The 24,527-nt window shown below is 31.2% G+C and overlaps 2 protein-coding genes and 1 long non-coding RNA gene across 6 annotated transcripts; 2 read left to right on the top strand and 1 right to left on the bottom strand.

Annotated features, from left to right (window-relative positions):
- The first annotated feature begins 4,795 nt into the window (after positions 1–4,795).
- On the top strand, positions 4,796–5,226 carry LOC123211316. Its single transcript, XR_006501385.1, has 2 exons — positions 4,796–4,966; positions 5,080–5,226. It is a non-coding gene; the product is annotated as an uncharacterized LOC123211316 (long non-coding RNA).
- Positions 5,227–12,427: 7,201 nt separating this feature from the next.
- On the top strand, positions 12,428–22,100 carry LOC123193167. Of its 4 annotated transcripts, XM_044605967.1 has the most exons (24): positions 12,428–12,502; positions 12,653–12,706; positions 14,394–14,524; positions 14,629–14,713; positions 14,797–14,850; positions 14,973–15,064; positions 15,164–15,264; positions 15,568–15,634; positions 15,874–16,267; positions 16,408–16,764; positions 16,849–17,037; positions 17,295–17,390; positions 17,486–17,549; positions 18,088–18,215; positions 18,321–18,567; positions 18,691–18,845; positions 18,938–19,186; positions 19,273–19,331; positions 19,560–19,656; positions 19,753–19,942; positions 20,399–20,503; positions 20,640–20,761; positions 20,967–21,026; positions 21,826–22,100. In XM_044605967.1, the coding sequence occupies exons 2-24, from the start codon at positions 12,668–12,670 to the stop codon at positions 21,928–21,930; spliced, it is 3,186 nt and encodes a 1,061-aa protein (XP_044461902.1). In that variant the 5' UTR covers positions 12,428–12,502; positions 12,653–12,667; the 3' UTR covers positions 21,931–22,100. The 4 variants fall into 4 exon arrangements, with proteins under 4 accessions (XP_044461902.1, XP_044461911.1, XP_044461899.1 ...); XM_044605976.1 differs by having other exon boundaries at positions 12,471–12,706; positions 16,438–16,764; XM_044605964.1 differs by having other exon boundaries at positions 12,471–12,706.
- A 209-nt stretch (positions 22,101–22,309) lies between these two features.
- LOC123193189 (cancer-related nucleoside-triphosphatase homolog) lies at positions 22,310–24,051 on the bottom strand. Its single transcript, XM_044605997.1, has 6 exons — positions 23,924–24,051; positions 23,735–23,822; positions 23,564–23,654; positions 23,229–23,313; positions 22,822–22,978; positions 22,310–22,546 (listed from the first exon to the last, which is right to left on the bottom strand). The coding sequence occupies exons 1-6, from the start codon at positions 23,963–23,965 to the stop codon at positions 22,431–22,433; spliced, it is 579 nt and encodes a 192-aa protein (XP_044461932.1). The 5' UTR covers positions 23,966–24,051; the 3' UTR covers positions 22,310–22,430.
- Between the last annotated feature and the right edge of the window lie 476 nt (positions 24,052–24,527).

The raw sequence follows: 24,527 nt of genomic DNA, 5'->3' as shown, positions 1-24,527 counted from the left end.
CACTTAGTTGGTCATAAGTGGGTGTTTAAAACAAAATTGAATATTGATGGATCTATGCAAAAGTTGAAGGCTAGATTGGTGGTAAAGGGGTTCTAACAAACTACTAGATTATCTAGACACTTTTAGTCCAATAGTTAAGGTAGTAACCATTAGGGTTATTCTTACACTTGTAATGACCTATAATTAGAGTATGCATCAGATAAATATAAATAATGTATTTCTCAATGGAGATTTGCAAGAAGAGGTATATATGAGCCAACCTTAAGGGTTTGTGGATAGTTTTAAACCACATTTTGTATGCAAGTTGAAAAAGGCATTATATAGCCTAAAACAAACCTCTAAAGTCTAATATGATAAGCTTAAAAGAGCTTTAATTGATAGGGGGTTTGTGAATATTGTCTTATATTCTAGCCTGTTTATTTTTTGTTCTCAAGAAGTCACAACATTTGTTTTAATCTATGTTGATAATATTCTCTTGACAACGTCTGATAATGCTTATATTAAATCTCTGATTTTAGACTTCAACAACTAGTTTGCTTTAAAAGACCTAGGAAAGCTTAGTTTTTTCCTAGGTATTAAAGCTCATAGGATTGGTGGTAGGTTGCATTTGTGCCAACCAAAATATGTTGCAGAATTGTTAGTTAAAACACAGATGGTTGATGCTAAGGCTTGTCAAACTCCAATGTTTGTTGAGACAAAACTGTTTATGAGGGACAGTGAATCCTTTAGTAATCCTACACTTTTTAGAAGCACTATTAAGACACTCTAATATCTAGCTTTAACAAGACCTAATTTGTCATTTGTTGTGAATAAGTTGAGTCAATTTTTGAAAGATCTTTTAGTGTTACAATGGCAAGCATGTAAGAGAGTTCTAAGATATATTAACGGAATTCAAGAGTATGGTTTTTTTTTTAAACCTATTTTTGTTCAGACTACAAAGGTTTATGGAAATGCTAATTAGGTTGGTAACTTAGGAGATAAACAATCAACTAGTGGTTTTAAGGTTTTTTTGGATCAAATCTGATTTAATTGGGGTTTAGAAAGCAAAGAGTGGTAGCACTCTCATCAACAAAAACTGAGTACAAGGCAGTGAGTCAGGTGGTTACTAAAATTGCTTGGTTGAAAGGTCTTCTGCAAGAGATAAAGGTTTCCTAGTTTAACACTCCAACTAGTGCAAAACATCTAGCCTCAAATGTTATTTTTCATAGTAGAATTAAACATATAGAAATAGATGTTCATTATGTTAAGGAGCAAGTTACAACTAAGAGTCTGAAGTTTTAGTATATCCCTACTTAGTATTAAATAGCTGACATTCTTACTAAGTCTTTGTCTATTGTCAGGTTTCAAGAATTGAGGACTAAAATGAATGTTTTGAGTTGGCTAGAGTCTGTTTAAATTCAATCTATTAGAGGTGTAGATGAATTACTAGATTTGACAAAATCAATCAAAGGTGGAAATCAATAGATGAGCAAGCATCCTTGACTCTGATATGTTAGTTAGCAGTTGGATATAATGGTGATGAGAAATAGGTTTGTGTGCTAAGTTGTACTTCTGTATAGTGTGAATGATTGGAGTTTTGTTATTGCTGGTAGTGGAGTAGAGCATTTGCTTAGGGAGGAATCTTGTGAATAGCGTAAGTGGTTGGAGTTTGGTTCTTGTAGGTAATGGAATAGAGTCTTTGCTAAGGAAAAAGTTTGGTTCTTTTTGACAATGGATTAGAGGTTTATCTCAAGGAGGAATGTCACATAATTAAGTGGAACTTCATCCCAGAAAGGAGTACAGTTGGTAAAGTTTCAGGGGTTATGACAATATATGATTTCTCTCCTTCTTGTTTGATTTTTTTTACTATTCAAGTATTGAGGTGGTCTATCTAGTTATTCCAGACCTAGAATTAGGTGGAATTGATGAACATTTTTGCAGAATCAACATTTTCTAATGTATATTAGTTATATTGCAAAAGCTATAGACTTAAAGGAGGGTGTTGAGGAAAATGTCAAAAAGTGTGTTTTGGTTAAAAGAAAATACAACAGAGGAGGATGAGAGAAATAACAAAACGGGTTGTTTTACTTAAGCAAATGTGTCATTATTGTGTTTGATATTTTTACTTAAATTCGGTTGAACTCAATAGACAACAAGTTAATTTCTTTTACACGTTTTACCTTTCATCTGAAACTGAAGTCTTAAATTGCGTGACTTTTGATTAAAAATCCAATGGCAGTTGATCAATGGTTTGTTAGAGATCGATGATAGGAGTTAGTCTTTTAAGGCTTCTTAACTGACAATTAGTTTTGTGTTGTTATTTTGTTGATATAAAAAGAAAAACCTTTGTAATCCCGTTCTTTCCAATTAATGTGATCAGAGGTATTTTTCATGAAATCTTAGCTCTTAGTTTTTCTTATTTTCTTTTCTGGTACTTGGATTTTTTACATTTTCACAATATCAACTCTCTTTTCTTTAATTTTAATTTTCTTATATTTTATTATTATTCTAGATTGAGATATCTTGTATTTCATTATTATTCAAATTTTAATATTTTTATAGCTCTCCATGAACATTATATATATATATATATATATATATATAAAAGTTAAAACAACAATAAAACCTCTTACATATAACTGAGCATTGGTAATGTATTGTTATGTTGATTTTGGATTTAATAAATAATATAATAATCAATAATATAATAATATTTATCATATTAATACCTAAATAAATAATATTATTGCACATAATATTATTTTAAAAACAAATCTATATGGGATGGAGAGAATAACAATTAAATTAACTAACTAATTAAAGTGGTTGATATAATAAGTGTAAATTTCAGCTACTAGGTAATTGATTGATTTTGTGGTGTGCATCACACGTGCATTTGGTGCTACGTAAAATTAAAACTAGGGTTGAAAGAGTTCGGATATTCTATAAAAATTTACGAAACAGAAATCAGAATAATAAGAGTTGAAATTTAAAGTTTGTAAGATCGATTCTTGTCTGAAACTAACCTTATAAGTTATAGATAGATTCTAATTCCTATCTAAAATTTGTATTATATTTCAAATTTCATTCTGCATAATTCTATCCAATGTCTGGTTTTCTCATATTTTAGCTTAATAGTATCCATAATTAATGGCTCTCATGTTACCTTAAAATAAAAGGCCAAATGACTATTCCCTTCCTAAAGTTTGATGCAAACCTAACTTTTCATCCGTTAATTGTGAAAAATCTAAATACTCACCTGTCTGTTAAATTTCATTGTTACTATCAGGGGTAAAATTGTTATTTAATAAAAATATTTAAAAAATTATAAATTCATCACGTTTTTCCTCTGAGTTTAAAAACTAACAATTTTCTCCTAAACCCAAAGTTTGAAAAATGCCTATTTTCATCCTAGGGTTTGCATTTTCTCTCTTGTCGATTCTCTGGCAAATGAATTCAGCCAGCCTCCTCCTTGCCATCCCTTAAACGAGGATGAATCATAGGCCAATAAGAGATCGACTGATGATTCGTTGGTCAGACATCACAGATCAGTCAGATGAAGACTTTAACTCTTCATCCAACCGATCTGTGCATTGACAACGCTTGGCTGATGATTTTTCCTCGTTCGAGAGATGAGAGGGAGGAGGTTGGTCAGGTCTGGTCACTAGAGAAATGATAAGAGAGAAAATGCAAACCCTTGGGGCGAAATAATTAGTTTTCAAACTTTGGGTTTAGGAGAAAATTGTTAATTTTTAAACCTGATGGGGAAAAACATGATGAATTTATAATTTTTTAAATATTTTTATTAAATGACAATTTTACTCCTAATAGTAACAGTGAAATTTGATATATAGGTAGGTAATTAGATTTTTCATAGTTAATGAGTGAAAAGTTTTGCTTGTATCAAACCTTGGGTGGGAAATAGTCATTTGGCCAAAATAAAATGCTCAAAAAGTTGAACGACTGGTCACCCACTAATAGCTAACATTAAGACTAAACCCAACAATTTGTGTCATCAGATCGTGTTCGTATCATGTCAAAGATCTTTAACTCTAGTCCGATCAGAATTAAAATTGTATCAAAATGTTTTAACTCTAACCCAATTCTTTAATATTCATGTTGACCAGACTTGATTCAAACTGACTCGAAATTATCTATTATTTTTAACTTCTAAAGTGTTTTCATAATTTTAATTTCTTAACCAAATTAGTCAAATCTACTATTAATAAAATACATTATAATATAAGTAAAACCTCTAAAATACGTCTATAGTCTGGCTAATTAAATAAAATTATTACTCTTTAATAATAAAATAAAATAAACAATAATATAAGTAATAGTAATTATATAAAGATACAATCATATGCAATCTATAAAGATTTTAACATTTATTAATATTATCTTTCAATATTTCTATAATTTATCCCTAACAAATTCTATTAAAATAATAAATCTCCCAAACATTTTAATCGATTCAGATCCTATCATATTATTTTTGTGTAAATCCTAATAGTATTAAAAGTTATCCACGCTAATTAAGACTAGTTTTTTTGCCCATTTCAATATAAAAAAAAAAAAAGAAATAAACTAGAATTCCGGGCAAATAAGGACAATTAACATATATTAATAAATAAAAATCAAATGTATTTATTCTTATCTTCTCTTGATGACGACACAAGAGGATCATATAAAACTAAATGCACGGCTTCAAACCTTGACCACAACAATCCAAGTGTTCATATTTGAGCCATCTATTTTATATCTAGATTTCAATTCTGATTCTAATTCATTATAAGATAGAATCGAAATCAGAATTTGAGTAGATTGGTTTTGAATGCAAATCAAAACCGAAAGACGAACACCAACCCTATGTAAAACAGGGCGTATTATAGAACTATTATTTTTATTCTTATTCACTGCGTATCCAACTCACTACCCACCATACTCCCTCGCCAATCAGAGCCGTTGATCGATTTTATGATCAGAAGTGAATGCGTTATCTGTTTTTGCCCCCTTTGACTCTTTTGTTTCTTGTCTTTGAATTTTACATAAGCTAAAAAGAATCTTCATTGATTTATAATGTATTTTGAACATATTCAGAACACAATGTCAAATGCTGTTCAACAACAGAGACTTGTTTTGGAAAGTCATAGGTACAACGTTTTATGATTGAAGTTTTCTATTTTATTAGATGGTTAGAGTTGTCTTAAAGTTAATTATTTTAATTAATATTATCTAATTATTTTATTCTTAGAGTATCAAATATAACATTTAATAATCCAAAATTTTCCCTGAATTTTTGTATAAAAAAATATAAACTTTACCCATCAAGAGCAACGAAACAGAAGTAACATTAAAATGGTACTTTGAGTTGACAAGTTAGAGTAATTGGTTTAGTGAGATGTATTTTCAAAGTAATGTATTTGTCCACTCAAAATACCATATGATTTCATCACTCACATCTCTTACTTTTTCATTTATAATGGCCAAAGGATTATTTTCCATCCAAAGTATCCTCTAATCTCAAGTTCCCACTCCTTAATTTTAAAAATCTTATTTACCTATTTATGAGTGGTTAAAATTAACATAATCCTAACATCTTAAAATATTATCTCTTCTCCCCTTCCCCCCTCCCCCTTTAAATCAAAAAAACTAACTATTTTTTTCATAAAACAAGTTTTAAAAAAATGACATTCCCCCCCTAGAGTTTAGTTTTCAATCTCCAGTGTCAAGACGAAGCTATTCGTCTTTCTAAACTAGATATACGTTTGTTGGCATTCCAAAAATGGGAAGAGAGACCTTCGAAACATGATGATGTGTCAATGAATCTTTATCGCCAGCGATGACATCGGATTTAACATCAAAGATTGAAAACTAAACCTTAAGAGGGGAATGTCCTTTTTTAAAACTTAGTGTAGAGAGCAAACTTTTAGTTTTTAAGGTTTGAGGGAAGAAACGAGATTAAATTTTAATTTATTTTTAATATTACAAATAAAATAACGATTTCATCCTTGAAACTAACAGACTTAACCCTCTATAAGTGAGTATTTGAGATTTTCATAGTTAAGAGATAGAAACTTAAGATTAAAAGATACTTTGGGTGGAAATAAGTCCTTTGGCCTTTTATCATATATATATATATGAGAAATTATTATTTGAGTGAAATCAATTATATTAAATAAATAAAATTTTAAATTTAATAATTTACTATATAATTATTATATTAAATAAGTTAAAAATTTGATCTTAAAATATTATTAATTGAATTAAACTTTTATTTTTATAATATGAATATATTTTTTGTTAGTTGAACTCTTTTTTCTTTTAATAAGGTTGAACCTAAATTTAAAATAGTATTTATGGGAATTCTAAAACAGAGAAGGGGAGAGTGGGGTGGGTTGTGGGGGATTCCCAAGAAAAAGGCAAAAGAAAAACAAGTGATGGAGGTGATGGGTGGTTTAGTTGTAAAGGGGAGCCTCATTGTGTCATAATGGAAAAGAGCATTCGTGGTGTGGGTGAGTTTAGGGTAAAGTGTGAATGAAATATAATAGCATTATTGGGCTGGGGCCTTTGGATTTGAAGAGTTAGGCTAAGCTTTAATTGAGAACAACGTGGAACGACAAGACTATTGATTGTAAAGTTGCATTCTTCCATTATTTTTAAGGCTGTTTGTTAGGGAGCTTCCTTACTAATGCAATGGACCCCCTGTCTACTGTCTTTGCTGTGTGTGGGGTGGGGTTTTTGCTTTCGTTTGTACAATGTTTACTCCCCAGTGCTTTCAATTTGGTTTTGGGCTGACAATCAGAATTGGGTCTTCTTTCTTAATCACACACACACCACCCCAAATCAACTTTTAAATGGGTTTATTCATCGCTTAGTTAGTGTTATATTTCAGTCCCAATAATATCAAAATTATTTTGAAAATTTAATGAACAAATATACATTATCTTTTTGTTTCAAATCAACCCTTTCTGATAGTTTCATGGTCAATTTTTGTTTAGCATAGCTTATTTAATTTTGATTTTTAGATTATTTGATTAAATAATCATTGGATTATTAAATTTAACGAATTCTTTACTTTTCTAATCCAAGTATTAAACATATTAAATATTTTAATAAAATAATCAATTTTTTAAACTACTTGCCAAATGGACACATTCATAAGTTGCCCCAAATATACAATAATTGATTGAGCCACGCTATATGTATATATTTTTTATTACACAGTTAAATATACAATTGACATATTATCATATGATTGAGTGTTATTTTATCGTTAATTCAAAATTACTCAACACATGACAACATATTATATGTGTACTCAATTATATATTAAAATATATATATATACATAATTTTATTATAATTGATTATCATATAATCATTTATTTAAATACTCATAATTCATAATTATAATCCAATAATCATAAGTTGTGCCGAACAATCACTATCTTTTGTTTCTCTTAAATCAAATTTATTGTAGCTTTTTCATCTCTTGGCAAAGTCTCGAAGCATTCCTTGATAGTACTTATTTCTCTTCAACACCTATTAATACCCTCAAACTCCAATCAATATTATTTTCATAAGAATTTATCGTGTCCAACTTGTTTAAACAAAAGATAAGATGAGAACTCATTATATGGGTATTGATACAAGAATTTTGTACCAATGCAAGTAGGAAACTATTTGAAGATATTACATTAATGAAGTTATCAGAGTGTTACGACAAGTGTCTTGTAAATAACAAAAATAGCAAAATCAATAAAAAAAGAAAGTAAAAAATAGAGTTTTTAAAGTGGTTTGGCCTAAGCAACACCTCCGTTGACATTATGGTGTTATTTACACTTTTATAATGTGTTTACATAGAATAATTAGAAAAAATAATTGAAAGTCTTTTGGAGAGAACTTAGAAATTATACTCTATGAGGCAAGTGGTGCTTGAAAATTTCACTAGGTTTGTATGTCTATTTGATTGAAAGAGTACATGTACTATTAAGATTATTTCACGTTAAAGGAGATTAAGTATAAAATTATCGTTTTCCATTCAATTTTATTTTACTAACTCAATCACTTTACATTTAATGTGTTCATGAAACAATACTTCCAACAATTTGAATAGCTTGATTGGGGTGGACACATGATCATACTTGATTCAATCGAGTATCTTCTTACTCAGAGAGCATATACCCACCTTAAGATTATTCATTTGTCTAGGTAATGTGAGTTATCTATACATTACTAACAAAAGTTGTATGCTCGTCTATGTTGAGACATTATGTTGATGATGAGATAAGCGTGTGTGAAAGACTAAGTTCTAGTTGCATAATGATGGGTAACAATGTGTAATAGCGGTGTGTACAATCCGATTTGATATATTTTGAAAACTTTTTCAAATCAAACTGAAATAAATAGTTTAGAAAATTTTTAAATTAAACCAAACTAAAAAAATATGGTTTACTCCAATTTAGATTACGACTTGAACCTATTAAAATTATCAACTTCTAAATATATATTATTTAATAAAATTAATTTAATTATAATTTTCTAAAATATAATATAAACATGAAAAATAAATATGAAAAAACAAGTTGTATACTTAATTTTATATATATATACACCGTTAATGATTTGATTCAGTTTAAAAATTGTCTAAACTGTAACTCAAATTGAAAATTGTTTTCAAAAAATTTATCAATCTAAACTAAACTATTTTATAAACCAAATCAAACCATAATTTTTAAATGATTCGATCTAGTTTTACAATTTAAACTGGATTATACAAACTCCAAATGGGTAAGCTCAATTTTGGAGAAAAGAAAGAAAGAAATAAATAAATACGGAAACAAAGTATGAAATTTCTTGATCAGTTAATGAAAAAAATTATGAAAACTTACTTTTTCATAATTATATTATTTGCATTGATGAAATCAATTTTTAAATATTAAAAAAAAAATTCGAAATGCTTTATAAAATACATTTAGATTCTTTAGACTTGTTTAAAAAAAAAAAAAGAGAGTTTATAATAGATGGGGCGTATTAAAATAATAAATACTCTTTTATTGTTAATATATGTTGTTATTGAAAAGTATGGTTGGATTCAAATTGATTTGAGTATAAGTTTGAGTTAATTCGAATTCAATTTTGTTTGAGAGGAGTTGAGCTTCCTTCAAACTAGTTTGAACTTGGTTTATTTGAGAGGAGTTGAATTTAAGTTCAATTCAAATTTGATTACAGTATCGAACCAAAAAAAAAAAACAACTGTAATGGTATTGATTTAACATATATAAATTAAAACGGTATTATTTTAATCGATTCAAATTAAATTTTTTTATACTTACAAACTTGGAAAGTCAAATACATTTTAAACTTAAATTTGACAAAATTTAATTTTTACACTTAAACTCAAACACAAACCCTAAGGGGTCGTTTAGTTTTAGAGATTTAAAGATTATCTTGGTAATTTATTTTTTATTACTTACATTACCTTATTTGGTTTGTCAATAATAAAATATTACAGTGATCTTCTATTACTAATACCGATGTGATAGGTAATATAAGTGATAATCTGATTACCACATTCACCTTAGGTATTAAAATATTACTAAAGTACTTTTGATTTTATTATAATTATATTATTATTTATTAATTTGTTAAGAAAAATAAATTTATTTTTAATTAATATAATAAATAATTTAAAAATATTTAAAAATAATTATATTCAATGATATTTAAATAAAATAATTTATTAATATTATTTTATAATCTTTAACTAAATATAATAATTATTTATACCTAATAATTTTTTAAATAATTTATCTATTTTGATAATAAAATATTATTCAAACTAAACTTGAGTATAGTAATCCAGCGCAACGAGAAAGTATTATGAATCCACTCCGCTTCCTGTTTATGTCGGGGATATTAAATATTTTTCTAAGGGAGTTTATTATCTTTAAGAGGGTTTTTTTTAAAATTAAAATGAGCCCATGATCATACACTCCAGCCCAAAACTACTCCTCAAAATTTGGATTGACACAGAGCCATAGTCATGTCATAGTTTATAAGGGTATTTTAGTAAATATATAACTAATTTTTTATTTATTTTTTATAAATCACTCAAATCTTTATTAGACTTCTCTAACATAACTATAATATGACCAAAGGACTATTTTCTACCCGAGTTTTGATGAAACAATAAATTTTCACTATTTTTAGTTTAAAATATCTATTTTTTTTATTTATTCATTAAAATTAGATGCTAATTTTTACTGTTAAAAAGAGAATTTTTATTACTTTGTATATAATATATAATAAATTTAATATCATTTATATATATTAATAGTAAAAAAATTATATTTTTATTTTAAAAATTTTATATTTTTCTTTTCTTTCTCTTATTTTTAACCTTTTTTTGCCCTGCGATAGACTCTTCACAACCTTTGCAACCTCTTATCTTCCACCGGGCAAATTTTCATAGGCTTCGAGTATTGGTCCTACTTTTAGGCCATCACGCAACGTTAAAGCGTTTAGCATTTGTTTCGCAAACAGAGGCCAAGTAATGAAAGGCACCTCATGTACCATACTTTCAAGTATCGAATTCCAGCCACAATGAGATAAGAAACCAACATTTGAGCCATAGCTTAGGGCTTTAATTTGTGGCGCCCTGATGGAACAACTAGACCTTGTGCTTTAGTCTTGTTTGGAAACTCCTTTTTGTATAAATCCAAATGGTATTAAGTTACTTTGGGCACTGAAAAATGAGCCCCCGTTTTGCGTGGTGAAGAATCCATTTGAATGGATCGTTTTTTCTGTCTTGAAATGGTTGAGGCAAAATTCCTGCATGAGTTAGGACACGACAACTTGGTATCTTGATCCCTTTATGCTACAAACGGGTTGTTAGGGAGTATACATTGGGTTTGTGTAATTTTGGGAGGTGTAGTGAGAGAGGAGTGATTGTTTTGATAGAAAATGAGGGGAAATAAGGGTTTCTTAGGCAATAAAGGGGTGGGGATGGATGGAAGAAAAGTGGTATTAGTGAGAAAATTGGGAGAAATGTTTTTTTTTTTTGGGCAAAATGTGAGATTGTTATTTTTTTCGGGTTTGTGAAAAAATAACTATTTTGTCTTTTTATGTACCAATTTGCAATAATGAAATTGACGGATAGTTAGATACATTGACTTCTCATTAAGTTCGGGAGGAAAATAGTCAATTGGTGCCATACTATCATCATATCAAAGAGGTTGAGGGAAGGGTCCAAGAGTGTTCTCTAAGTTTTAATTTTAATTTCTATATTGTAAGATTTTCAAAATTCTATCTACGAGATTTCAAAAACTTAAATATTCACATTTTCTTAAACTTTTGTTAAATTTTTAGTTAAATATAAGGATAAAATCATTATTTCATTTATAAACTTTAAAACTCTAAAAATTTATATCATTTTTTCTTCTTTTAGTTTAAAAAACTAACAATTTTTTTTTTCAGAATTAAATTTTAAAAAGTTATCATTTTTCCCTTGGGGTTTGGAAAACTAATCCGTTGAACTAATCCAATGAATAGATGACATTTGAAAGACGAAAGGACGATGTTTTTTGATAAAGCGAAAGGAGTGTGTATGAAAATCTAGCAAAATGATAACGTCTAAACGATGTCTCATTGTCTAGACATTATTATTTCACCGATGATTTGACAAAAAAGACTAGTTGATAGTCAAATTTTTTAGAGCCATCAGAGATGAAACCTTAGAAATAGGGAGTTAAAAAAGTTTGGGGGAAAATTTAAAAAGTATGAAACCCTAGAATCGGGGAAAAAATAAAATTTTAAAACTTAATCTTAAATGAAAATGGTTAATTTTCTAAATTAAGAAGAAAAATGATATAAATTTTAAGGGTTTTAAAATTTAATGATAAAATAATAATTTTACAATTTTAATTAAATTTAATAATTTATAAATAAATATTTTAATTTTTAAAATCTTATAAATATTTTTTGAAAATAAACTAAATCTTATAGTGAGAATAAGTCGTTTGACTTTTTTCTTTCGTGCTTTGCCACTTCAATATATGACCGTTTGATATTGACGGTCTGAAAACATTACGTTACGTATCTATAATTTATATTCATCATATCCACTCCAAATTGGAAAAAAATAATTAAAATTTGAAGCAAAAGAAATAAATAAAAGGAAACTAATTCACGTTGCTCAAATTTTGAGGCAACAAAGTTGTAACCTTTCTATATTGCCACGTAATCCCACCAAATTCTGGCCCCATTTAAAGCCCCACAATGAATACATATCTGCCACGTGTTACCGCTTAACTTGTCTTAGGAGGGTCACTTTCTAATTAATTGTCGTGTATCATTGGAGTCAAATCGTCAAAACAATTTCTTTCTCATGACTCACCTAATCCCCCTCCACGTGTCCGCATCACCTTTGTGTTCATGAATCTCCAAAACAAACTATAAAAAACCGTCCATTTTTGTCACCCGGTGTTTTTCAAACTGTAACCATTCTTGTTTTCACTCGGTAGTGAACAAATCTCTCTCTTTCTCTCTCTAGTCGGTTATCTCGAGACAGCGGCTGGCAGAGACTTGATCTTGCTGACTCTTTCTGATTCAGTTTTTGTTTTGATTTTTGTGTTGACTGAAATTTTGAATCGTTTCCTTGATCTTGAAGCTCTGATCGAAAGAAATGTTGAAGAAGCTGGTGGAGAAGGCTTCTATGAAGAAGGTAACTCCAACGGATTCATCTTTATTATCATTTCTGCTTTTTGTTTGATCTATCTTTTATCTTTTCTGTAATCAATTTCTGCTAATTACTTGGTTTTATTTTGAATCTTTTTCTTTTTGTTTTTAGAATATGATAATGCTACTGTCGTTGCTTGACAACTGAACGGAGAATTTAGGAAACATAAACGGAGAAATAGAAATAAATTGTTTGGTTTCGCTGGAGGAATTTAGAAAGTGTGTTTTTTTCATTCTTGAATAGGTACTTGTTTAATAATAGTAATTTGGTTTTATATTTATATATAATGATATTTTCTGCTTCGGATATATACCGTGAGGACAATATAATGTAGCAATTAATATGTTTCTAAAAATGATAAAATGTAATTTAACATACTTCGTCCATTGTCTAAAACCAAAAGTCAGATGGTCCTGAAATCTTTAATTATGTTGTGAGTATACATTAAGGGTGAATATACATGTTTTTTTCTCTATATCTGGAAAGTAGGATGGTCCTCTATCTTTCACTGAAGCTAAATTCTTGATATAATCTCTGCTGTTAGACTTAATTACTTAAAAACCTACGAAGTAAAGTATATAAATTACCCCTAGATAAAATAAACCTTGGATTCTTTATTAAACTTTAATAAAGGTTTTTATTTAGACAAATGATTATGACAATGATCACTATTCAAATTCAATAGTTTTAACAAGAATCCAAGTAAAGGAGAAGAGGCCTGTCTTATTCTGTCACAAAATCTTCCATTAAGGAGTAATCTTGAGATGGGTATTTAAAAAATAAAAGATTTTTGTAAGTGCTTTTATTATTTTCAAAAGTGATCCATGGTACGCAAATCAGTTTTAGACAAAACCTTATCCGTTTGATGTCTTGATTTACTCTTTAATTACTGGTTCAATTGGTGGTGGTTGGGTACTACCCCACCGCCCTTTAGATTACCTTTCTGAATATATCTGCCTTTACGCATGTTTTGGATCGGAAATTATGCTCATCTTTGATTTGACTCATTGAATTTGTGAAAATAATAGACATTATATTAGATCCAACAGTCAGAGATTCGGATTGTCCATGTGATGGTCGGTGGTTTTTTAATGTAAGACGTAAGAAGATTACTGGACCCATGTGGTGTGAAACCTATCCACGCAAGCTATATGGGTTTTTCATACATGCCCACTAAAAAGCCCAATGAATTCGTGTTACAAAACGATTAAATTTAAGAGCAATACTATATGTACCCATTTTGGGTACACAAATGTATACACACTTATATGTGTCATCATATGATTGACTATTGTTTTATTCTTAATTCAAAATCATTCAATCACATGATGACACATATAAATGTGTACACATTTGTGTACCCAAAGTAGGTACACATAGTTTTATTGTAAATTTAATCAAATACTAAAAATCATTATATACACGGATCAATTTCATTAGTATAGCTTGGAAACACTTTTAATCTGAAAGGGAAAAGTTTTACATGAAAAGAAATAAAATAGAATAAAATTTTCCTTCCATGCATTTAATAATTTATATGATTATAATGAAATTAATATTGCATTTACTATGATATTGGATATAATATTACTAGGTTCTTCCTGGTACAAAAATATGCTACATTTATTTGACATAGTTTTTGCGGTTGTCACAATGCATGAATATTTCGCAGCCAGGAGGAAATTCAGATGGTTTGAAGTCCAATGATCTAGATCCACGCGTAGTTTTCCATTATGGAATCCCTTCAGGATCTAACATGTTTGCTTATGATCCTATACAGAAAATTCTTGCAGTTGCCACAAAGTGAGCTTCTTTAGCCATTTCATGTACCATGTCTTGTCTACTTTCAATTATTATTTAGTGACATATCCTATAAGTTGTTCGAACTGTTTCATTTTTTAACTCAGGTATGGCAGAATTAAGCTATATGGAAAAGATAATACTCAAGCTATGCTTGAATCGAATGAAGCTGTATCAAGCAAGTTTCTTCAGGTCTTATTTTCATGCTTATTTTTTGATATGGTTGTTTGGATTTTACTAATGTACTAATTCCAGTTATGATTTTTATCTCTCAGTTCCTTCACAACGAGGGCATTCTTCTAAATGTAACGTCCACAAATCACATCGAGGCAAGTACTACACTAAATATTCAAGTGATTCTGTATACAAATTAAGTTTCTCGGTTATTTATTTTATATGTTTGAAAGGATCATTCTGGTTATTAACTTTCCAAAGGGAATTATACACTTAGGTTTGGGACATAGACAAGAACCTTTTGTCTGATGTACATCTTTGTAAGAAAGAAATTACCTCCTTTACGATCATGCAAAGCAGTCACTTCATGTAAGTTGTAGCTTGTCTTGAATAGAACGAGATGATTGAATATACGCGTGAACTGGTTTTAATTTGTGAACATTATCGGTGGAATGTTTATATTGGCAGTTTTGTCGGAGATTCTGGTGGTAACATTACCGTTTTGAAGCTTTATCAATCATGTCGTGTAGTACAAATGGAGTATACTATACCTCTTTCAGCTTCTCATGGTGAGATACATATCTCCTGGCCAATACTTTTTGTTGAGTTCTTTATATCTTTTGATTGTCTCGAGCATGAGTTTATTGCTAGTTTTCAGATATAGGCCTGGCTGTAGGTGGTGCTGCATCTGTTAACCAAACATAAGAAATTAGTATAATTAGTCAAAACCTTTTGTGTTCTTGCTGATTATACACCTTTTTCATAATTAGAATGCCTGTGCTGATCCTTTGCATATTTTTCTTTCCTTCATTTAAATTCTATAACCATTTTCAATTAATGTTACACTCAAGCTGGTCAATGATCTCGTTTAGGGAATGAAGTTTCTGATGATCCTGCCGTGTCATTTATACTGCCTCCACCCATAGCTGAAAGTAAGAGGTAGTTGTCTCAGTCCATGTTTTTCATTTAAGTAACTTTCTTAATGTTTACAAATGGAGATGAGTGACAGTGACAGTAGATTTTCTCTCGGGGCAGAAAGGCACACAATATTTTGACTTTGAGTTAAATGTCATTGCTTGCCTTTCCCAAAACATGGCTAAGAACAATCAACAGTTTCCGTGCATTTATCTTATATTTTGTGGTCTAATAATCTCTCAAGTTGCCTTGTATCTTTGCAGGATTCTTATTATTTTCAGAGATGGCCTTATTACATTGTGGGATATTCGAGAAAGCAAATCCATCCGTGCAGCTGGCGGAAATGTGTTGCAATCACTCTACCATGAAAAGAAACAAGTGACATCCGCTTGTTGGGTTTGCCCAGTTGGAAGTAAAGTTGCTGTAGGATACAACAATGGGGAGATTTTCATCTGGGGTGTTCCCTCTACCCCAAACGTCAAAGCTGAACTGTCATCGGAGTTTAACACTCAGACGACTCCTATTTGTAAACTTAATCTTGGATATAAATTGGAAAAAAATCCTATCGCATCATTGAAATGGGTTTATGCTGATGGAAAAGCTGGTCGACTGTATATTATGGGCGACTCTGACTCGGTTTCTGCAAACTTGTTGCAGGTACTTGAACGAAAAGTCCTCAATAGTGATGCATGCCAATGCATTAAATATGCTAAACATCATTCAGCATATAATAGTTCCATATATGACGTTAATTCCTTTGAAAGTACGTATTTTTCTTATCGTTGTTACAAGTGCAGATAAAGTCATTGAAGATTGTGGTGTGGCAGGTAATCTTACTGAATGAGCAAACTGAATCCCGCACATCTAAGTTGGTGCTACCTTGTTCGGAACCATGTATTGACATGGAGATTATTTCAAGCTCAAGTGAACAAAGCAAGCAAAAACAAGATTTTCTCCTTCTACTTGGAAAGTCTGGGCATGTTTATGGTTACGATGATGGTCAGATAGAAAGTTATCTTTTACAATACCAATCCCGTTCTCCACCTTCACTGCCAAAGGAGATCATGGTGAAGATTCCATTTTTTGATTCAAGTATCACCGTAGTTAAATTCATTGCAGATAACCCATCATATATGTTAAGTTCTACCGATGAGGTAACATTATATACAACTTAATTGTACAGGAATTAATTCTATCTTCAGCATGCTATGAACTTATTTAACACTTGGGTGATGTAGGATTACATGCTTCTGGCGAAAAGTACTCCATCTTTTCTTCCTTTTGAGACGAAGCAAAAAGATGTACCACAGTCCCATGGATTTGCAAAGGTTAAAAACTTGTTCATAACTGGACACAGTGATGGAGCAATTAACTTTTGGGATGTATCATGTCCATTTTTTATCCCCATTCTATCAGTAAAGCAACAGGTAACTCTTTGCAAGGCATTTGAAGCTGCATGATTGTTAAATAGCAATGCAGAAATTTTTGCATGCTAATTCCTGAATTTGTTAAGACAGAGTTTCTTTTTATTATTTTCATAATCGTATCAACTGTGTACTGCCAATGTCTTCCATAACTACAGGATGTATGTCTCCATGTTTCCCGTCAAGGAATTAATAATCTTTTATTAGACAGTGGATAATTTTTTTTGGTTTTGTTTATTCTATTGGTTTTTCTAATGCAGAGTGAAAATGATTTCTCATTGAGTGGTGTAGCACTGACAGCACTGTATTTTGATGGCTGCTCTCGAGTCCTTGTTTCTGGAGATCAAAGCGGAATGGTGAAGTGACACAATTAACGTTTTTAATCAAATATGATAAAGATTTTCATGTTTGGATAATTTTTTAATATTTGTACTTCGTGCATGATCCACAGGTTCGAATTTACAAATTCAAATCTGAGCTACATGCCATGGACAACAGTTTTATGCCTTTTACAGGTATAAGACTGTATGCACATGATTCAACTTTCAAATTTACAGTCAAATGTTTCCTAAACCATTTGCAGGAACCTTTGATATGAAGTTTTTCAGAAACCTTAAGTATATTCTTGTGTTTCATGTTATAGAAAACAAGAGGTAGAAAAATTGCTCGCTACTTTCTTGAGAGAACTAGATTCAGAGAGATCTATGACCACTAATGGGAATATTTTTTAAGAAAATGGCCTGGATATTAACCAACTTTGTCACTTAAAAAAAAAATTGAAATTGTTAGTCTAAGCCAATTCTAGCTCATAAATTTAACCATACAATTTCTTTTATTTGGCCACCCATATCAGTTAGGGAAGGTTTCAATGCCTATATATCAACTTAATGTTTAATATTGCATGCTGAATTAACCTTGGTTTATGAGCTTTTAACTATTAGTTGTTCATATGATCAGCATGCAACTCTAATAAGTCATATGCTTCATATTAAAGTGAAATACCGGATTCTAAAAAAGGATATCTTTGTAACAATCTACATTCTGTTTTGCCAGGTATTATGTTAAAAGGAAATAGCCACATCTTCCATAGTGTTAAAGTTATAAAGGTTAATGGTTCTATACTTTCTCTAAACATAAGCCAAACTTCACGACATCTTGCTATTGGATCTGATAAAGGATATGTGAGTCTTGGTTTGCCTTCTATCCCTTCCTCTCTTATGTGTTGGAATATTATGTTAGATAGAACTAATTTATAAGTAGTACATCTCCATCATTTCCCCTTGCAGGTTGCCTTAGTTGATATAGAAGGCCCCACTGTGTTGTACCAAAAACACTTTGATAGTGAAATTTGCACTGGCATCATATCTATGCAGTTTGAAACTTGCAGTTTGCATGGTTTTGACAAGAATGTTTTGGTGGTTGGAACTAAGGATTCATCAGTTTTGGCTCTTGATAGTGATTCCGGAAACATGCTTAGCACTAACACAGTTCATCCCAAGAAACCCTCGAGAGCTCATTTCATGCAAATTCTTGGTAGGCAATGCACTACTATTTTCATCTTTTACTGGATGACCAGCTTTTTGAACTTATATACTCTTTCATGACCTTAATATCATGAAGAATCAGTCCAAAAGAATCGTCTTTGATTGAGTGCAGATGGCCAGGATTCATTAGCTAGAGGGGCAAATATATCAAATAGTATAGATATCAGCAAGGGGAGTCCTGCAGAAAATGTAATACCAAAACAGTTGTTTCTATTGTTATGTTCAGAAAAAGCAGCATACGTATATTCCTTAACTCATGCAGTTCAGGTAATATTAATATGGATTATTTAGCTAGACACACATGTTTAAAAAAAATAGCTTTTTACCCTTAATTCAATTTCTTTTTCTTTGTGTTTCAGGGAGTTAAGAAGGTGCTCTACAAGAAGAAGTTCAATTCCTCTTGCTGTTGCTGGGCATCAACATTCTACAGTGGCTCTGATGTTGGCCTAATACTCCTGTTTACTAGTGGAAAAATTGAAATAAGGTCCTTGCCTGAGCTAATCCTATTGAAGGAAACTTCAATTAGAGGTTTTACATGTCCTGTGCCAAAGCCGAATTCATTATCTGATAGTTTAATATGCTGTTCATTGGATGGAGAACTTGTCATGGTAAAATCTCATAAATTTACTTTCTCAATTGAATTGTTTAAGGAAACAGTTTTTTAGTTACATGACTGCCTTATTTTCTCTCTTAGGTAAATGGAGATCAAGAAATCTTTTTTGTCTCAGCACTGCTCCAAAAGGATTTCCTGAGGTATATCTATGACACTACAATAACTTCACAACATTTAGATAATGTTCTTTTTGTGATCCTTCTGCTTACAAGGTCTTAAAGTAAATCTTGTAAATATGTAATCACCTGCAAATGATTCATATCAAGTAAATCAGAGTGTTTTTGTGTAATCTACAGCTCAATTCAAGATTTTAAGTGTAGATTGACTGGTTAAATACTTGAATGTCTTGCTTTATCGTTTCATTCTAGGCTTTTGGACTCTGTAAGCCAAGTTTACAGGAACGATCCAACACTTTCACAAGAAGGGCTGGTCTCTGGATCTATAGTCCAAAAGGAGAAGAAAAAGGTATGTAGTAAGATATGAAAACTGCTTGGACAAACTTGTAATGAGATCAAGTAGTTTTGGAACTCATGATTGCCATGGTTGTATTTGGCGTGGTAGGGTATATTTGGCTCTGTTCTTAAAGATATAAAGGGCAGCAAAACCAAGCAAGCTCCTGAGGTGGAAACAGAAGATACCAAAGAAAGCATTGAAGAACTTTCAACAATATTTTCTACAGCTAATTTTCCAAGTGATTCTGAGAATATAGATAACCTGGTGCTTAAAGAAGATGAGGATGAGTTAAACATAGGTACGTACATCATACCTGTTGCTGTGTTGCACAGATTTAACACCAAAAATAGGATAAAGTGATTGATTTTATCTTGATTCAATGCATATCCTGAATTATATCAAATGTTAGACACAAAAGCTAACAAAATCTACTGATTACAAGACACATGAATTACTAACAGCTTCTCTTAACAACATACAAGCCATAAATTGCTATTAAAAAGTCTTTTAAAAACTATGTTCGCTTGCACCCCAACAACATGACAGCTTCACACATCAGCAAATCTTTCAACAGTCCTTGTCAGCAGAATAGAATGTAATAGCTGCTAAAAATTTTTGCAACAATCCTCCTAATTCTGTTCCTAGTCATCTCTATATTACATTAAAAGTTGTTTGGCTGGCATTCAAAACATATTGATTTTATATCAAATGCTTCATCAAGATAATTAACTGATTTTTTTACTTTATTTTGAAGATGATATTGACCTGGATGATAGTACTGTAGAAAAACCCAAAGAACGGGGTATGTTGGGAAACTTGAATAAGCAAAAATTGTCAAGCACATTTCAGGCTCTTAAAGGTCAGTGAGAAATGATAGATCCCCATCTGAGCTTTTTGCCATGGAAGATTTGCCCTGGTGCAGCCTAAATGGCTTCAACTAATCAAGAAGATTTTGCTGAGCGAGTTGCTGACATGTTGAACTCTTTCGTTTTCAGGATCATTGAAACAGAAGAAGGTTAAGAATGAGAAAAATAATAACATCAAGGAAGAGCAACAGGATGATAAGACCAGTGCAGTTGATCAAATTAAGAAGAAATACGGGTTTTCTTTATCTGGTGTAAGTGCACCTTCTCTGCATAAAGCCTGTGATATATTCAACTTCCTTGCTACTATATAAATAGGCATCTGATTTTTCTGTGGTTCCCATTGGATGAGGTTTTAGGATTTTGCAAATACATCCCCAAGATTACATCTGTTAAGACCTTCCAGTAACGCAAGATGAATGAAGTAATTTTTTTTCTTGTTTCTGCCTGCGGATGCAGGAATCCAGTGTCGCTAAAATGGCTGAAAACAAGCTGCATGAGAATTTGAAAAAGTTGCAGGTAATGTTTAACCATTGTCCATTTTATCAGTTCATTCTCCCACACCCCTCACTGTAATTTCCAATTTCTTGGTTACCGGGCATAGTAAAGCAAGACTCTCTTGTAGACACGTCAATTGGGCCGGGCTAAATGGAGGCCCGACCCGAAGCACGAAAAAAGGTCCGGACACGATAAAGCCCGGCCCGGCACTGTAGAGTGTCGGGCCGGGCCCACAAGCCTACCGAGCTGGGTTTAGGGTTTTAATATTAGGCTCATGGGTTGGCCCGGCCCGGCCCGATAAAAAAATGAGTAGATAAATATTATCTAGTAGATATATTTTATTTATGTTTTATAATTTATACCGTATGTAAATTAATTTATTTGTACTATGTTATTAATTTATAATATTTTTTATCATATAACTACGATATTCTTCCATCACAAGTGAGAGGTTATAAATAAAATATTCGGGATACTGTTATCGGTTTTAATAATTGAAAAAAATTTATGTTAAAAAATGTTAATTAAAATTTTTAAAAAAAAATTGATTAAATGGGTCGGGCCAGCCCGATTAAAACCCAACCCAGCCCGATTAAAGCCCGTTTATTATATGGGCCGGGGCTTGGGCCTTTATATTTTAATGGGCTGGCCCGGCCCGGCCAGGCCCATTAGCCCGATGGGCCGAGCCGGAGCCAGCCCGACCCGGCCCGGCCCATTGACATCTCTACTCTCTTGCATAAAGAAAATTTTCTAGATAATTGAAGATCCGGCGATGCACAGAAAATTCATTACTAACAGAATTACTTTCTTTTATTGGCAGGGAATCAACTTGAGAACCACAGAAATGCAAGACACAGCTAGATCATTCTCCTCCATGGCAAAAGAGGTGCTGAAAATTGCAGAACAAAATAAAAAGAGCTCATAAGCTCTCTTTTTGTTGTTGTGATTGGTAAATAATACTATCTTTTTTTCCTTTCCTTGAACTCCATCGTTTGTATATCGCATTCCTCATATTTTGAGTTACAAGTCTACTGTCGAGTTGTACTGTGCTGTACAGGATTTTGTTTAAACAATTATTTAAGGTGTGTTTCGTTACTTGGCTCTTCCGATTACTATAAACCATCAGGTATAAAGCAAATATTTTCTTTCCATGTATTTTCATCTTTCCTAGACTATAAGAATTCTTTCATCTTCCTGCTATGCAGCATGAATTTTCTTTCATCTCTTAACCCATTTAAGAAGCACTTAGAAAATATTTTGCTACATTTAAACAAACGATACACACATTCAAGAAAGGAGAGGCATTCGAGAACAAAATGCATCTTAATGTCATCAATTCTGAATGAACAAGAGCATTTACATCTAAAAATTTAAAACCTCACATTAACTATAACATGAAAAAAGTAGGGCTCGTTTTGAAGTATTTTAATGCTTAGATAGTACATCTACTAACTGGTAATATACATTTTCTCTCATAGCATCCCTGTTACTTTGGCTGAGTGTAAAAATGGTTGCCCCCGGATGATTCTTCAACCTTGCAACTGCAAAAGTTAGACAACAAAGAAAATATATTCTCAGGGTGAAAAGGATAGGAGCAAGGAATCTGACAACAGATTCTATAGTCATCCTAACTTTATGCCTCCCAATCCAGCAGAGCTCTTTGGTGTTAGACAACCAACAGATGTGTACAAAATACACCGACAAATAGGAAACAAGTGCGATTTTTGACAAACACAACTCCGAAACAGTGCAAGACAAGTGTATTTACAAGTAATTACAAATTTCCGAGAAATATAACTGCATTCAGCAAGTGTACCTGCAGGTATATCACGTCCAGATTTTGGAATTGGAATGGAAGCAAGAAGAGGTATATTTGATTTCAAAACCTTTAGAACAGCAGGGAAGAATGATGAACTAAACAATTCCATTTTACCAACTTCATCGATGACAAAGAGATCAGTATCTCCCCTGACCTGATAACAAAACCCACGCCTTTAGAGCTTCAAACAACAGCTTCAAAATATCCATTGATAATATAGCCATTCAAAAAACAACTGTAGTCCCAGTATGAAAGTAACAAATTTAATAGAGAAAACATATAGTATTTCAATCCATTTGTTGCTCTTCTAGAACCAAAATCAACACGAAAAAGACCTCGAATAGAGAAAATTTGTTAATCACAAATAATATATACTGGTCTCTAACAAAACAAAACAAACCAACCTGCAATTCTGGCAATGCCAGTGACTCAAATGATGCTACATCAACCATGTATTTCCCGACAGTTGGCCATTTGTGTGATTCTGAGCTGCCATTGCAAAACTCGCCTTAGCCGGAGATGAAAAATGTGACATGAAGAAAAACTCAAAAGGCGTGAGAATGAAAAAACGAAACTAGATTTCACAGCTAATACAATCTCTATGCACATTCCACAAATGAACAAAACGATTTCATGACTTCAGAAATTAACAATAAAATAGCAAATAGAAATTGAAAATTTTCAGCTAAGTGCCAACGAACAAACATTAGAAGCAAGGAATCAAAGAGAGGGACAAAACCTTGAAACAATGGTGGAGGCAAGTGGTCCTGTACGACCATCTAATGTAACAACTTCGAATCCAACTCTTTCGCTTCCTTGTCTAATTTCTCCTATTAATAATAAATTACCAATTTCACATTATCAGAGAAATTGAAAGAAGTTGGAACTATGAGCAGCAAGCATTACTTACGAGTGTAGAAACCTTGAACCTTTAAGCTGGGGTTTGAGACTTTGAGGCTTTCGAAAACTCTCATTATCAGAGTGCTTTTGCCTACTCCCTACACAAAAAGATAGAAAGGAAGAAAGATGATACTTAATTTCTTGAAACTAAGATCTTAATTTAAAAAAAAAAATTGATTCGGTTTACAGATTTACTCACCGGAGGACCGGTCACGAGGAAGCATTTTCCAGGTCCTGCCATTTTGTTATTTCCGAGAGGGCTGAGAAAAAAGATACTGTTGAACCGGTTCGGGTTACTTAGAAACCTTTAACCCAGTGAAAAACAGGTATGCGCATATATATATATATATATATATATGCAATGTTGCTGGTGGGTAGGTCACTAATCTTGTGATTTTATCGGTTATTAGTATGAGTGATTCAATTTAAAAAAAATAATATGGTTCAAATAAAATTTTTTGGTTATTAAAAAGAGTACAATATTTAATATAGTTTATAATTTTCATAAATTTTTTTCCCTAATCATAATATTATAATATATATTTAATAAATGATAAAATTTTAATAACGATAATTATATAAGTAGTGTTATATACACAAATAAAATATATAATTTTATATATAGATAATAATATATTAATATATAATTAGATAAATTTAAATTTAAATAAATTTAAATTCAATCACATAATAATATATTATTATTTATATATAAAATTATATATATTATTTATACGTATAACTTTTTCGTACATATATTATAAAGAGTATATCCACACTACGAACAAATAACATGAGATATA

This window comes from Mangifera indica, chromosome 1 (genome assembly GCF_011075055.1).
Source record: "Mangifera indica cultivar Alphonso chromosome 1, CATAS_Mindica_2.1, whole genome shotgun sequence".
Lineage (NCBI taxonomy): Eukaryota > Viridiplantae > Streptophyta > Magnoliopsida > Sapindales > Anacardiaceae > Mangifera > Mangifera indica.
Note: the sequence above shows the minus strand (reverse complement) of the source record. Positions and strands in the feature narration are given on the sequence as shown.